The 13,430-nt window shown below is 38.8% G+C and overlaps 2 protein-coding genes and 2 long non-coding RNA genes across 5 annotated transcripts; all 4 read left to right on the top strand.

Moving 5' to 3' along the window:
- Nucleotides 1-401: 401 nt before the first annotated feature.
- On the top strand, nt 402-1,945 carry LOC149270612 (uncharacterized). Its single transcript, XR_016271204.1, has 3 exons — nt 402-540; nt 627-1,641; nt 1,697-1,945. It is a non-coding gene; the product is annotated as an uncharacterized LOC149270612 (long non-coding RNA).
- A 23-nt stretch (nt 1,946-1,968) lies between these two features.
- On the top strand, nt 1,969-3,542 carry LOC149270611 (uncharacterized). 2 transcript variants are annotated; one of them, XR_016271203.1, is made up of 3 exons: nt 1,969-2,438; nt 2,615-2,674; nt 2,761-3,542. It is a non-coding gene; the product is annotated as an uncharacterized LOC149270611 (long non-coding RNA). The 2 variants fall into 2 exon arrangements; XR_016271202.1 differs by lacking the exon at nt 2,615-2,674.
- Nucleotides 3,543-7,180: 3,638 nt separating this feature from the next.
- On the top strand, nt 7,181-8,500 carry Gr85a (Gustatory receptor 85a). The gene is made up of 2 exons (XM_089462425.1): nt 7,181-8,276; nt 8,336-8,500. Exons 1-2 carry the CDS (start codon nt 7,302-7,304, stop codon nt 8,498-8,500), a joined length of 1,140 nt encoding a protein of 379 aa, XP_089318551.1. The 5' UTR covers nt 7,181-7,301.
- A 1,721-nt stretch (nt 8,501-10,221) lies between these two features.
- Nucleotides 10,222-13,379, top strand: LOC108619368 (uncharacterized). The gene is made up of 3 exons (XM_018015927.2): nt 10,222-11,380; nt 11,531-12,004; nt 12,272-13,379. The coding sequence occupies exons 1-3, from the start codon at nt 10,687-10,689 to the stop codon at nt 12,802-12,804; spliced, it is 1,701 nt and encodes a 566-aa protein (XP_017871416.1). The 5' UTR covers nt 10,222-10,686; the 3' UTR covers nt 12,805-13,379.
- Nucleotides 13,380-13,430: the final 51 nt, after the last annotated feature.

Below are 13,430 nucleotides of genomic sequence, written 5' to 3'. Positions count from 1 at the left end.
CATGAAATCCGTTTAGCAAAAAATGTCGCAAATTCTGAGCGCGTTCATAAATTGCATTATTTTCGCCTCTAATTGAAAATGGTTAGCTGGAATCCAAGGTTCTCTAATTTTCTCCCAACTATCAAGCGAACTGAGCCCCACACATTTTCGTTTGCAATTGCTTTAGCAAACTTTTTTCTTTTTTTTGTTGTAGTTTTATTAGAGTTTACGATCCGCTCGCCCGACTGATTGACGCGATTGCTGCCAAAGCACTAAACATTGTAGAACGCGCGACGCATGGTCCAAACATCAAATCCAATCCGATCGATGTGTTCGGCAGCTGTGACGCTTTCGTGTGTGTTTCGGCATTATTGAAAAGAGACAACCCCTCTATGACCATAGATCGCGTTAAGACTCGATGAGTCGGCCATAGCTGAATGGACCAAGACTATATCGTCTGTTGGGTATACTTTTGCAGTCAAGTCTCTTGGACTTCATCTATAAGACTTGGCAACTCTTTCATAACTAGACATTTAGGCCATATACATTATGCAAGTAACAGTAAGTATTAGCCCCACTGAGCTGTCACATTTCGTTTTATCAACTCACGCATCTTAAATGCATTTCTCAAATTAATTTTCGTTCAGCTCAGCGAATGCAGCTCTACACTGTTCAGTCGGCGGAAAAATGTCTGCGGGAAAGCACGTTATCTACGCGTGGATAACATATTTTCTAATATCTTACGGCGTCGCTGGCTTCTACTTTGATGTTCGCACGGGCCAATTCAGAAAGTCGCGCGTAATGCGCATCTATGGTCAGATAATTTGTTCAACTGTATTCTGTGCACTCTGCCGGATCAATATAATATATTGGAAAATGTACCCGATAATTCCTACGTACTCGAAGCTTATGAACGTCTTAGTCTATTCTCAGCCCGTAATCTCATTCATATCGTTTACGGCCTGCATGATCGGCTCTCAATTCAATCAGCAGAGCATTCTAGAAATGTTTAAGGATCTCCTAAGGATAGACAATCTGATAACCGAATCACACTTTTGCGCCACTCCATCAAATAGATCCTTCCTGCTAAAGCTTTACTGGGTCAGACTATTACTTGCGATAGTTCAAACAGTTCTATTTATGTCACGGATACTCACGGACTTAAAAAATGTCATCCTTCATCTTAGCGTTACTGGAGCACGAGTCGTAGTGTGTGGCTTCTTGTTCATGCAGTTCACCATCGTCTGGCACATCTGTTATTTTTTCTTAGGGCTGCAAATGTACCTGGAGCGACTGTTAATTGAACCAATGCCAATGTCAAGAAGAGTGCAGAAAGTCCTGGGGATGCATCGGATGTACTACAAACTCATTCAAATGATAAACAAATTTTGTGACATTTTTAAGTATTCGCTGGCTTTATTCTTGATCCAGCTCGGCTGCAACGCTTGCTCGACTGGATATTATTTCTTTCGTAAGGTGCTTGGAATAATCCAAAAACCCCATAGTTTTACCACAGAAGCGTTTTTGATACTGGTAAACGCTTCCAATGTGATGGACCTCTTAATTTTCGCAATCATCACCAATATGGTTTATAAACTACATGATGAAACATTTCACATCCTGCGCTCCTCTAACTTTGCCTCGAAGCAGCTGGAACGAAGCGTAAGTAAATCATTTCACTGGTTTGTCAAGATTTCAATAGTCCTTTTTATCCTAGAATGACTGGCTAGCCCTGCAGCTAACTTGGCGAAATAAGACGATCAACATATTCGGAGTCCTGAACATCGATCATAAATTGATATTTCTAATCGTCACTAGCGTCGTACTTCACATAATATACATTGTGCAGAGCGACTACAGATATTTTCAGATGTAAACAGAGTTTGAGAACTATTAATAAAAAAAAAAAAATATTCAATTTAATATTATCTACTATATATGTATGTTAAAAGATGAAGGTTTTTATTATGAGAGCGTTCAAAAATAAATAAAAATGATATCTATATATATAAAAGAAAGTTGTGTAAAAGTGAAGACTGCTTATAACTTGATTTGGGCTGAACCAATTTTCATGGTTTTTGATTTGTTGGATTTGTCTCCGCAACGAGTTTAGTATAGGGTCTTAAAAATACTGAAAAAATTTGCCGAATACTTGAAAAACGCGGTTTTTTCCCCAAATGTTCAAATTTTTTTTATACCCAGTAGGCTTGGTAACAGTGACAGTTTTGACAATAGTGTAGAAGTAAATAAACAAATGTAGTCAGTCAGTCTACGGTCTCCTGACCTCGAGCAGACCTGACTATTCAAAAAAAAAAAAAAAAAAAAAAAAAAAAAAAAAAAAAATTTCAAATCAAAAGGAAAAATATTTCAAATCAAAAATCTGCAAAAAATCAAAAGATTAAAACCTGACTGTTCAAAAAATAAATAAAAAATTAAAAATTCGAAATTAAAAAAAAAAGGTAATTATTAAAAAGTGTATTTTTGGCTTTTTATATTTTCGGACTTTTAAACTTTATAAATATTTCAAATCAAAAATCTGCAAAAATTAAAAAAAAAAAATCAAAAGATTAAAACCTAACAATCAAATATAAATAAAAAATTCAAAATTCAAAATTCGAAATTAAAAAAAAAAAAGTTAATTATTAAAAATTGTATTTTTGGACTTTTACAAAAGCTAAATATCTCGAAAGTTCAGGTATTTGTTTGTCTCAAACATAAATTTGTGTAAATTATTTATATTTATATTTCTCGATTGTTTTATATGGTTTTGTGCGAGGGCAGTATTACTATTAATAAAAATGCCGCGTCCTAGAAGATCTAATCTTTCCCGGCGGACCCATAATGCAATTAGGCAACGGAATAGCGCGAGTCAATTATCTGACGAAGAGCGAGAAATCGCCCGAGAAAGGCTCCGCGTTAGTACCCAGCAAAGAAGGGCCTTAATTCGTGCTTCTCAAAGAGAGGCAGCCCGTGAAATGGCAATAAGAAATGGTTCAAGGATTGATTTGAATCGAGCAGCGTTTCGATATGATTGCACCATTGATTACAGCTTGAATCGTTTAGTTTGCATTGGTCCAATGGACGTTGTTTGCTAGCATTGTGGCGCATTGAAGTTTGCTGGTGAAACGCCCGGTTTGTGCTGCCTTAGTGGTAAAGTGACATTGCCATTAGCGGTCACCATAGCCATTGCGTTCCCTGCTTTATGGCGAAACACTAGAATCACGACATTTTCTAGCGAACACTCAAAAATACAATGCCTGTTTCCAAATGACATAATTTGGGGCGGAAAATATTGGAGACGGATATTTAAGGTAATTTACGTTAAAAATTTTATTTTCTATGACTGCCAAAAAAAAATTTTGAATAATGTAGTTTGTTAGATTTCTGTAAATAGTGTTTGTAAATATAACTATAATAACTATGGCTTTGAATTTAAAGATTCAAGGCCAGATTTGCCATCGCATTGGATCATTGCAACCTATTGAAGATGCACAGCAAAAATTCTTGCAAATATACTTCATGGGCAATATGGAAGAACAACTTGACCGGCGTCAAGAAATGAACACAGCTATGAAAAGAGCAATTCTCCATGATTTGCATGCTTAGAAATTTAAACCAACCAAAACTGTGCAATGGAACGCGTTTGGTGATAAGAAAACTGATGAGCAATGTGATTCACGCGTTGATACTTAAAGGAAAATTTAAAGATGAGGAAGTTCTTATTCCTAGGATTCCGATGAGCTCAACAGATATGCCCTTTGAATTTAAACGAATTCAATTCCCGCTTCGTCTTGCCTTCGCCATGACGATCAACAAGTCACAGGGCCAATCTTTGACTATTTGTGGCCTCAATCTAGAAAATGCGTGTTTTTCTCATGGTCAATTGTACGTGGCATGCTCACGTGTTGGCAAACGATCCGCATTATTTGTTCTTGCACCCGACCAAAAAACGAAGAATGTCGTTTACCACAAGGTGCTTGAATAAAATCTGATTAATAAATTAATTAGAGTGTATCCCAACCTGAACAACATACCTTTTAATCATTTTTTACCTAGAAATAAGGGTAGGGCAATGCAACGCTTGCTGGGACTGCTAGTTATATATAAATTATATTATTAAAAGTATTTCTTTGGTTAATATCAAAGATTTCATAATTAATATCAGATATATTTAGTATCTAGTTTTTTACATCTTATTATACGATTTACACTCTTTATTAGGTTGCATCGCGGTATAAAACTATATTTGACCTACGTGCATTTCCTTTGATATGTCAGAGTAAATCGTAGATATATACAACTATAAGATATCAGATAGCAGCTATATTAAACGAGCTGTCAATTCCAATTTATTTCCCACTTTTTATTCGCTAATCATATTCCTATTGATTAAATGCAGTCGGCTGCATTCAAGTGAAGCATTTCAGTAGTCGTGAAAATGTCCTCGAGAAAGCAATTCGTATACGCATGGATAACATATTTCTTGGCGCTTTGTGGAGTGGCCGAATTTTACATTGACATTGGCGCGGGCAAAGTCGTAAAGTCGCGTTTCCTCCTTATTTTTCGTAGAATTTTTTGTATATTGTGTCTGTGCTCTCTTTCTTGGATATCATTTGTAAACTCACATGCAATCCTGAAATGTACCACGCATTCCAAACTTCTGATTTTCATGATGAATGCCGTCTCTACGATAACATGGATAACGAATGTAATTAGTGTTTTTTGTGCACAGCGCTGGCAGAAGAGGATATTTCAAATCGTTAGGGATTTACTAAGGATTGAAAAGCTGGCTACTACACACAGTAATTCCGCCAAAGCTTCAGAGCTGTCATATATCCAAAAGATATTCTGGTTTAGAATATTGCTGCTTATGGCGCGAATTATAGCAGTCGTACTACAGGCGTTCCTTAGTCGGCAGGAATTTGGTGTTTACCTCATCATATTCGGATCAAGACTTGTGAGGTATGGATGCTATCTCCTGACATTTAATGTACTCTGGCAGACCTGCAGTGCTCTCATAAAACTTCAGTCCTACCTAAAGCAATTATATCTTGATCCCATGCCAGTCGCAAGAAAAGAGCAAAAAATTCTCGAAGCGCATGGAATGTATTATAGACTTGTCCGTATCACTAGCGATAGCTGTGAGATTTTCAAATATCCGACTGGTTGTTGTCTGCTCCTAAGTTTCACCAAATTCTGCATAAATGGATACTTCCTTTTGCGCCTACTGCTGGGAAATCCTATAAAAACATTGAATCCTTACAACACTTACATTATAATATTATTAAGCAGCCTCGGTATATGTGAACTCTATACTCTGGGCAGCATTGTTAACCTGACTGCTAGAGTTCATGATGAAACATTTCAAATCTTACGCAATCTTACCTTCAACACGGAAGTCGAGGAACGAACTGTAGGTTCCACATACGTTATTAAGTTAAGTTATTATTCATATGTTAATTTCTCTCTCAATCATAGAATGAATGGCTAGCCCTGCAGCTAACATGGCAAAATAAAAGTTTCAACATCTTCGGGGCTCTGGACATCAACCTAAATTTGGTGTTTTTGATTGTTGTAAACACATTTCTTAATATAATATACATAATGCAGAGCGACTACAATTATATATATTGACGAACACAGTGAAAACTATTAAGGGTCAAATGGTTCAGAAATATCTTAGAGAGAGGTAAATCTGCCAAAAATCTCTTTCATAATTTTGCAAATATAAAATAAAAGAAAGTTTTAATTATCATTAATTGACTCACGAATTATAGAAATTTATAAGCACAATCCACGATTTTATCAAAGTAAGTCAATTACTATTTATAAATATAACATTTCAGATATCAATAACTGTCATTTTCTATTGAGTTTACAGTTTATCTCGACAACGACTTATGAACACTTATTGATTAAATGCAGTTTGCACAAAGTCCTTCAAGTAGTCGCCGCAATGTCCTCGGGCAAACAGTTCGCATACGCTTGGATAACATATTTCCTGGCCTTCTGCGGTATCGCTGAGTATTACTTTGATATGCGCAGCAGGCATGCAACACATTGCTGGCATTGCTGAGCTGTATTTTATGTGCGCGAGTGTGGCAGAAAAGGATCTTCGAGATGCTCAAAGATCTGCTAAAGATGGATGAGCTGATAGCCACATGTAGCTGTTATGCCACTCCCCCAGATAAGCCACGACTGCTGAGGCTATTCTGGATTAGATTCTTCATACTTGTCGCACACACCATCTTACTCCTGCTACAGCCGGTCATTGTTGGTGAAGAGTTCATAGTTTATTGTAGCATCATCGAATCAAAGCTTATAAGGAACGGGCTTCACTATCTGTCGTTTAACATCATCTGGCTGATCTGCTATACCTTCATGAATCTGCAGTCATGCCTCAGCCAGTTGTTATCTGATGGAATGTCCATGGCACGGAAGGAGCATAAAGTTTTGGAAGTCCACCGAATGTACTACAGACTACTGCGAATGATAAACGAATTCAGCGAGATATTTAAGTATCCGCTAGCTTTTTATTTGCTCTACACGCTCTGCAGTGCTTGTGTCTGTGGATACTTATTTTGTCGTCAGTTGGTTGGCAAACCAGTCCTGCGACTGAATGGCTATTGACGTTTCAAAACGTTAATAGATTACTTGAGCTCTTGATTCTGGCTAGCATCGTTAGCATGGCTACTGAGCTCCATGATGAAACATTTCAGATTTTACGCTCCTCTAACTTTGACTCGGCTGTATTAGAACGAGGCGTATGTCATTTACTTTGTTGTAACTCATTTTTATATTAAGCTATATTTATCTCCCTTTTATAGAATGACTGGCTTGCCCTGCAGTTAACCTGTCAAAATAAGAATATCAACCTCTTCGGCGTGCTGAACATCAATCCCCGTTTGGTATATTTGGTCCTGACTAGCATTGCACTTAATATCATATACATAATACAGAGCGACTACAATTATTTGTAAACCTGAACTTACTTTGATGTAATGCTGTAATTATAATTTTGTTTATCCTAATTATTGAAATAAAGATTTTAAACACATAAGTATAAGCTAATGGATTATAAATTTCAGTTAGAGAGAAAGAGAGAGAGAGAGAGATAGAGAGAGAGAAATAGAAAGGACTGTTGTCATTAATGACTTGACTTAAGTAATGCATATTTTAGAGATTTTAGATACCACTTATATGACGCTAGCTGTCACTTCCTATTTATTTTCCACTTTTCATTCAGGCATAACAAAATTTGAGCATTAATTGATTAAATGCACTCAACAGCATTCACTTAAGGCTTTCAAGTAGTCGCAAAGATGACCTCGCGCAAGCATTACGTATACGCCTGGATAACCTATATCGTAGCGTTTTCTGGCGTCTCTGAATTCTATTTTGATATACGGACGGGCAATATTAGAAAGTCGCGTTTGCTGCGTATTTATTCGCGATTAATTTCTTTATATATTTTCGGCCATTTCGGTGTAAAAGTATATCTAGCTTGCTATAATGTGAACACATATTCTACGCAATCGAAGCTAATGACTCTCTATTTATTGGGAAGACCTGGTGTAATTTTCCTATCACTTGGGAGCACTATTTTCTGTGTGCAAATGGGGCAGCAAAGGATAGTCGAGATGATTAGGGATCTACTAAGGATGGATGAGTTTATAACTGTATCCAATAGCTGCTTCAATCAATCCAAGAAACCTCAACTTCAAAAGTTTTACGGGATAAAAATATTTATATTTGTGCAACATACAGTTATATTAATCTTATGGATGCTTACTTCAAAATCTGACATTATATTTACTATAGCCATTCAAGGAGCAGTAAACATACTGCGTGGCGCGTATTTTCTGTTACTTAATATCATCTGGCAGATCTGCTACTCTTTCATGGCGCTGCAAATCTACCTAGAGCGGCTATTTGTTGATCCAATGGCAATGTCCAGGAAAGCGCCGAAAGTTTTTGAAGCTCATCGAAAGTATTATAAGCTACTTAATATGCTTAATGAGCTTTGCGACATTTTTAAATATCAACTGTCTTGTTATTTGCTTAATCTGATTTGCAACGCCTGTATAAGTGGATACTCATTTTGTCGCATGATGCTTGGAAATCCTTTGACTTTAAATAGCTCCATCAATGAGTGGATGTCATTGTTTTTGAATATCAGTAATTTATTTGAGCTCTACATTCTGGCCAGCATAGCTCATACGGCTAGCCGACTTCATGATGAAACATTTCTAATTTTACGCTACTCTCCCTTTGATTCGGATGTAATAGAACGAAGTGTATGTACTCCATTTAAATTTAATCTTATAATATTAACAATATCTTTCTTCTGCTATAGAATCATTGGCTAGCTCTGCAGCTAAAATGGCAAAATAAGTCGATAAACATCTTTGGGGTTCTACACATCGACCTAAATTTGTTCTTTGTAGTTGTAACGGGCATCGGACTTCACATAATATACATAATACAAAGTGACTATAAATTTTTGAGAATACACGTTTAATAGATAGTTGTGAATATCCAATATCATTCAAATATTTTACGATACTTTTATTATATACATTACATAACAAAACACAATATATGCCACATCTTAACTTACCTCCCAAGCAATTAACGATCCGAACGTCACCAAACTGATAAGTCCTCTATATTGTTAATTTAATAAAGACGAACATTTTCATACTGTTCATCGACTATATTCTGATATAGTATAGTTACTCAACTGTCAGTTAGATATATCAGGCTGTCATTTACTGTTTACGTGTTTTACGCCCTTTAAAAGACTTTTAAGTCCGTTTAGCTAATCGATTTAGTTAAATTCGTTGCAAGCGCCTTGACGTGCATCAGTTCCGGTTAAAATGTTCTGGGAAAAGCATTACGTTTATACAGGGGTTACATATTTATTCAAGTCTCTAGCTCTTATATCTTCTGAGATCGACGCGTTCATACATACGGACGGACGGACGGACGTACGGACAGACAGACGGACAGGGCCAAATCGTCTCAGATCGTCGCCCTGATCAAGAATATATATACTTTGTGGGGTCTGCCACGCCGCCTTCTGCCTTTTACATACTTTTAACAAAACCAATTTACCCTGATTTCCCATTTTCAATGGGTTCAGGGTATAGCAAAAAAAGATAATTCAGATGACAAATGACCAGATCAAATTAAAAGAGTCTGTATTCGAATTCAGCTGTTCCGTCATAACAGCTCAGCAAGCCTATCTCAAACAAATTTTATGGATAAGATTACTCTTCTTCTTGCCTCGATTAATTTTGATATTCATACTTCTTCATAAGAGGCGCATGAACATTTTTTATTATTTGAATGGTTTGCTCACAAGGCTTTTGCGATATGGATTTCATTCTATAGTCTTTATTATAATCTTTCAAATGTGTCTGATCCTCTTTAAACTTCAAATTTACTTAGAATACTTACTTCAGGACACAATTCCAAGTGATGAAAAAACTCGGAACATGTTAAAATATCACCAATCGTATTATGGACTTATTCGAATGATAAATGAGTTTTGCGAAATTTTCAAATACCCATTGCTCTCATACCTTGTATTTCTCGTTGATCATTTTAATTTTAATGTCTATACAATTGCTTAAGTTCTTTTTGGGAAGACGACTGATACACAAACTTGTCACACTCACTTTTTTCAAGTATCTCTGACTATTAATTTTAGTAGTGTCGCAGATCTCATAAAAACAATTCATGAAGGGACAATTGCGAGCTCATAGAACGCATTGTAAGTAAATCTTGTTTAACGTATTTTGTTTAGTATTCATAAATATTATAATATTTCAGAATGATTGGCTGGCCTTGCAACTAAGAACATGGCAAAATGTTTGTTAATGTTCACTTATTTAACGTAGTTACGATTAATCGTAATTTTTTTGTTTTTTTTTTTTTATTTTAAGTAGCATTTTACTTCAATTTATATACATGATACAAAATGATTACAACATTTTTAAACTGCATAAGTAAATTAGCTTCGTCGTTGTTTACAAAAAAAAAAAAAAACAAAAAAAAAACAAAACAAAAATATTTTCACTAAATGTAATTATATTTTAAATATTTGATTAATATGAGAAATATAAGTGTGCGATGTATCGAAATGCAATCGATATATACTATCGATATCTTTGTTGCTTTGAGGTAACGATGATTTGAGTGAGCAGCCCTCATGAGAAGTTGCATTTGATTTTTGGCAATCGATAGGAGGTAGTCGAACGAGCACCGAATCTTGTCGATGCAGCTCTGAACGTTCGGCAGCCCTGGAAAACCACGCCAGTCATTTTTGTTTTGATAAGGATAAAAAAGAGCGTGGCCTGAGAAAATTTGCACAAATCACACAAAAAGCGCTACAAGCAATTGCAAAAACGTTGCAAAGTGTGTGGAATGTTGTGCCGCGCAAAGTGTACACCATATTGAGCGCCACAGCGCATACGTGGAACACAACGTGTGGCCGTTGGCAAAGCAGCAGCCGCGACCGAAACGAGCAGACATCTAAAATAACAAACTGACGGGGTGCTTGTGCAAATGGCTGCGACTTTTCGACTTAATTGTATAACGTTACCTTCATGAGCAGACAATAATATAAGAAAGCTGACGCTCGCGCAGACGATTTTCTCGAATACCTCAAAGGGCGCAACCTAATTAACGAAAGCAAGTAAAATGCATTTGAACCATGCGACGGCCGCGACAGCTGCTATGGCCAACTATCAGCACTATGCGCCTGCACAGCTTGCCACGCATAGCGTTGGCGGTGGCGGTGGAGGAGGTGGTGGTGGTGGTGGTGGCGGTGGCGGAGGAGGAGGAGGCGGCAGCGGTGGTGGCGGCGGCTCCGGTGGAGGGGGCATCGGCCCCAATAGCTTACAGCAGCCAACGACTATTGCGAGTCTGCAGCAGAGCCCGTTTGCTTTGCATCAATTGACTGCCGTGCAGGCCATACAGCATCCCACCCATCAAGCCATGCTCCATCCACAGCATCCGCTTGTGCACCTGCTCGACATCTCGACGACCACAACGAACAGCGGTGGCAATCATACGCCCATATCGCCCATGAAACAGGAGGTGCAGAGCGTCATTAGCGAGGATGAATCTGTGGTGGACGATCCGCGCAAGAAGAAGCAGTGCCACGTGTGCAAAAACAAGTTCCGGCAGCTGACCACGTTACGCAATCATATGAAAATACACACAGACGAACGTCCCTACAAGTGCAAGCACTGCGACAAGGCCTTCCGCCAAATCTCGACGCTGACCAACCATGTGAAGATCCACACCGGTGAAAAACCATTCACGTGCAATATTTGCGCCAAGGACTTTCGCCAGCAGAGCACGCTCATAAATCACATCAAGACGCATAAGGGTAAGTGCGGCACAGGCGAATCGAATTGACATGTGTATCTATATATATAAAGACATATATATTATAAGATATAGCATTCAGAATCCATAACTTCAATTCTTGATTTTAATCCAAACCCACACACACACACACCTACTCATGCAATTGCAGCGGCTGAGTCAAGCACGCCGACGTCGCTACTCAACTATCAGCCGCCGTCCTCTTCCGGCAAGCACAGCCGTAAATCGCAGTCGAATCAGATGCACAACGCCTACCAACAGCAGCATCAGCAGCAGCGTGTACAAATCTCAAAGACTCTATATTCGGGCACCTACAGTTCGCCACAGGCGGAGGAGCTGGTGAAACCGTATCAGTGTAGTGTGTGCAAGCGACGTTTCCCGCAGCTGAGCACGCTGCACAATCACGAGCGGACGCACATCGATCCTAAGCCGTACAAGTGTGAGACTTGCGACAAGTCCTTCAGCCAGCTAGCGACGTTGGCCAATCACAAAAAGATACACACCGGCGACAAGCCATACACGTGTTCCTATTGCCACATGCAGTTCCGGCAGCAGAGCACGCTCACCAACCACATGAAGACGCACACACATCTAACCAGCCAGCCAGCCACAGTCACAGCCACAGGTGAGCCGCTTGTGTGTTCGCCCTACAACTGAGCCGCTTTCTGTTATCACTGTGTGCATTGATCATTAACGCACTTCCCTAACGAAGCTTTTATTTAAATTTTGTACGCATGCAAACCAATCAACAACCAATCAACACCCCAACAACAACTACAACGATCAACAACCAACAACCAACTGAACTGAACTGAACGGTTAATCGAACTGTCTATCAATCAACCAACCCCATCTATGCAACGATCAATACATCTATGCTATGGACTATTAGTGGATCACTCAACCATGCCAGCGCCCCTTGTTCCCGGCACGCAGCAGCTAACGAGCGGCTTGCTACCCAACAACCTGCACAGCACAACGCCCAACATCCTTCAACTGGACCATCATCCGCTGCTACACTTCCTCGATGGCAGCACTACGGTGAGCTCTGTGGTGGCCAGCAATGTAGCAGCGGCGGCGGCGGCCAACACCAAAGTCGAGCACTATCAGAATGCGCAGGGCGTTCGACTAAATGTGGGCAACATCAATATGCTGAAGGGTGACAATCCGGATCGTCCGTTTGGCTGTAGCGTCTGCCGGCGGTTCTTCTCGCAACAGAGCACTCTGGTCAACCACATCAAAACGCACACGGGCGAGAAGCCGTACAAGTGCAAGATCTGTGAGGTTAGCTTCCGGCAAGTGGCCACGCTCAATAACCACATGAAGATCCACACCGGAGAGAAGCCCTACAACTGTTCCTACTGTCCCAAGCAGTTCCGGCAAAAGAGCACACTACAAAACCATTTGCGGGTCCACACGTGCTAGGCTAGCACCCAGCCAGAGTCCCCAAGCCCGAGCCAGCTCGCTCGACCGAACGCCCGCCCGCCCGCATGTCTGTCAGCCAGTCAGCCAAGCAGCCATTGAGGAATCGTGCAATATGCATAAGCACATACAGTTATACTAGATACAGATACCGATCGGATACATGCATAAGTACATAAAGTACATACATACATAAAATACATATAAACATGCATAATACATCAACATATATGTAATATATATATATATACCTAAATGTATATGCTATATATATATATGTTTCTATATATATATATATACATATATATGCTTATATATATATATTTGAATATATACTCGAAAAGTGTTATTTACCTGCTGTGCAGAGCGCAATTGTATGTAAACTATAGTAGAGCTGATCCACATGCATGTCCAACTGTAAGTTAAGTCTAGACGTACTCGTACACACATATTTGTACATGCATATATACACATATATATACAGCTGTGTGTGTATAGACACATAACCAATAAGAACCCATGCATACATACACACACATAATACAGGGTGTTTAAACCTAAACAAAATTAAACTCTAATCTAATCCTACTTATTAGCTTCATAACTGTTGTCACCTACCCTCCCTCCCA

This window comes from Drosophila arizonae, chromosome 2 (genome assembly GCF_054131065.1).
Source record: "Drosophila arizonae isolate 15081-1271.41 chromosome 2, UAZ_ARI_1.0, whole genome shotgun sequence".
In the NCBI taxonomy this organism is placed as follows: Eukaryota; Metazoa; Arthropoda; class Insecta; order Diptera; family Drosophilidae; genus Drosophila; species Drosophila arizonae.
The sequence above is the reverse complement of the archived record's forward strand: the minus strand, read 5'-3'. Positions and strand labels throughout refer to the sequence as shown.

Excerpts from the sequence above, each read along its gene's own strand:
- LOC108619368 (XM_018015927.2), top strand. The coding sequence starts at position 10,687 with ATGCATTTGAACCATGCGACGGCCGCGACAGCTGCTATGGCCAACTAT. Across the intron at positions 11,381-11,530 it reads TCACATCAAGACGCATAAGG|CGGCTGAGTCAAGCACGCCG; the intron begins GTAAGTGCGGCA and ends ATGCAATTGCAG. Across the intron at positions 12,005-12,271 it reads AGCCACAGTCACAGCCACAG|TGGATCACTCAACCATGCCA; the intron begins GTGAGCCGCTTG and ends ATGGACTATTAG.
- Gr85a (XM_089462425.1), top strand. The coding sequence starts at position 7,302 with ATGACCTCGCGCAAGCATTACGTATACGCCTGGATAACCTATATCGTA. Across the intron at positions 8,277-8,335 it reads CGGATGTAATAGAACGAAGT|AATCATTGGCTAGCTCTGCA; the intron begins GTATGTACTCCA and ends CTTCTGCTATAG.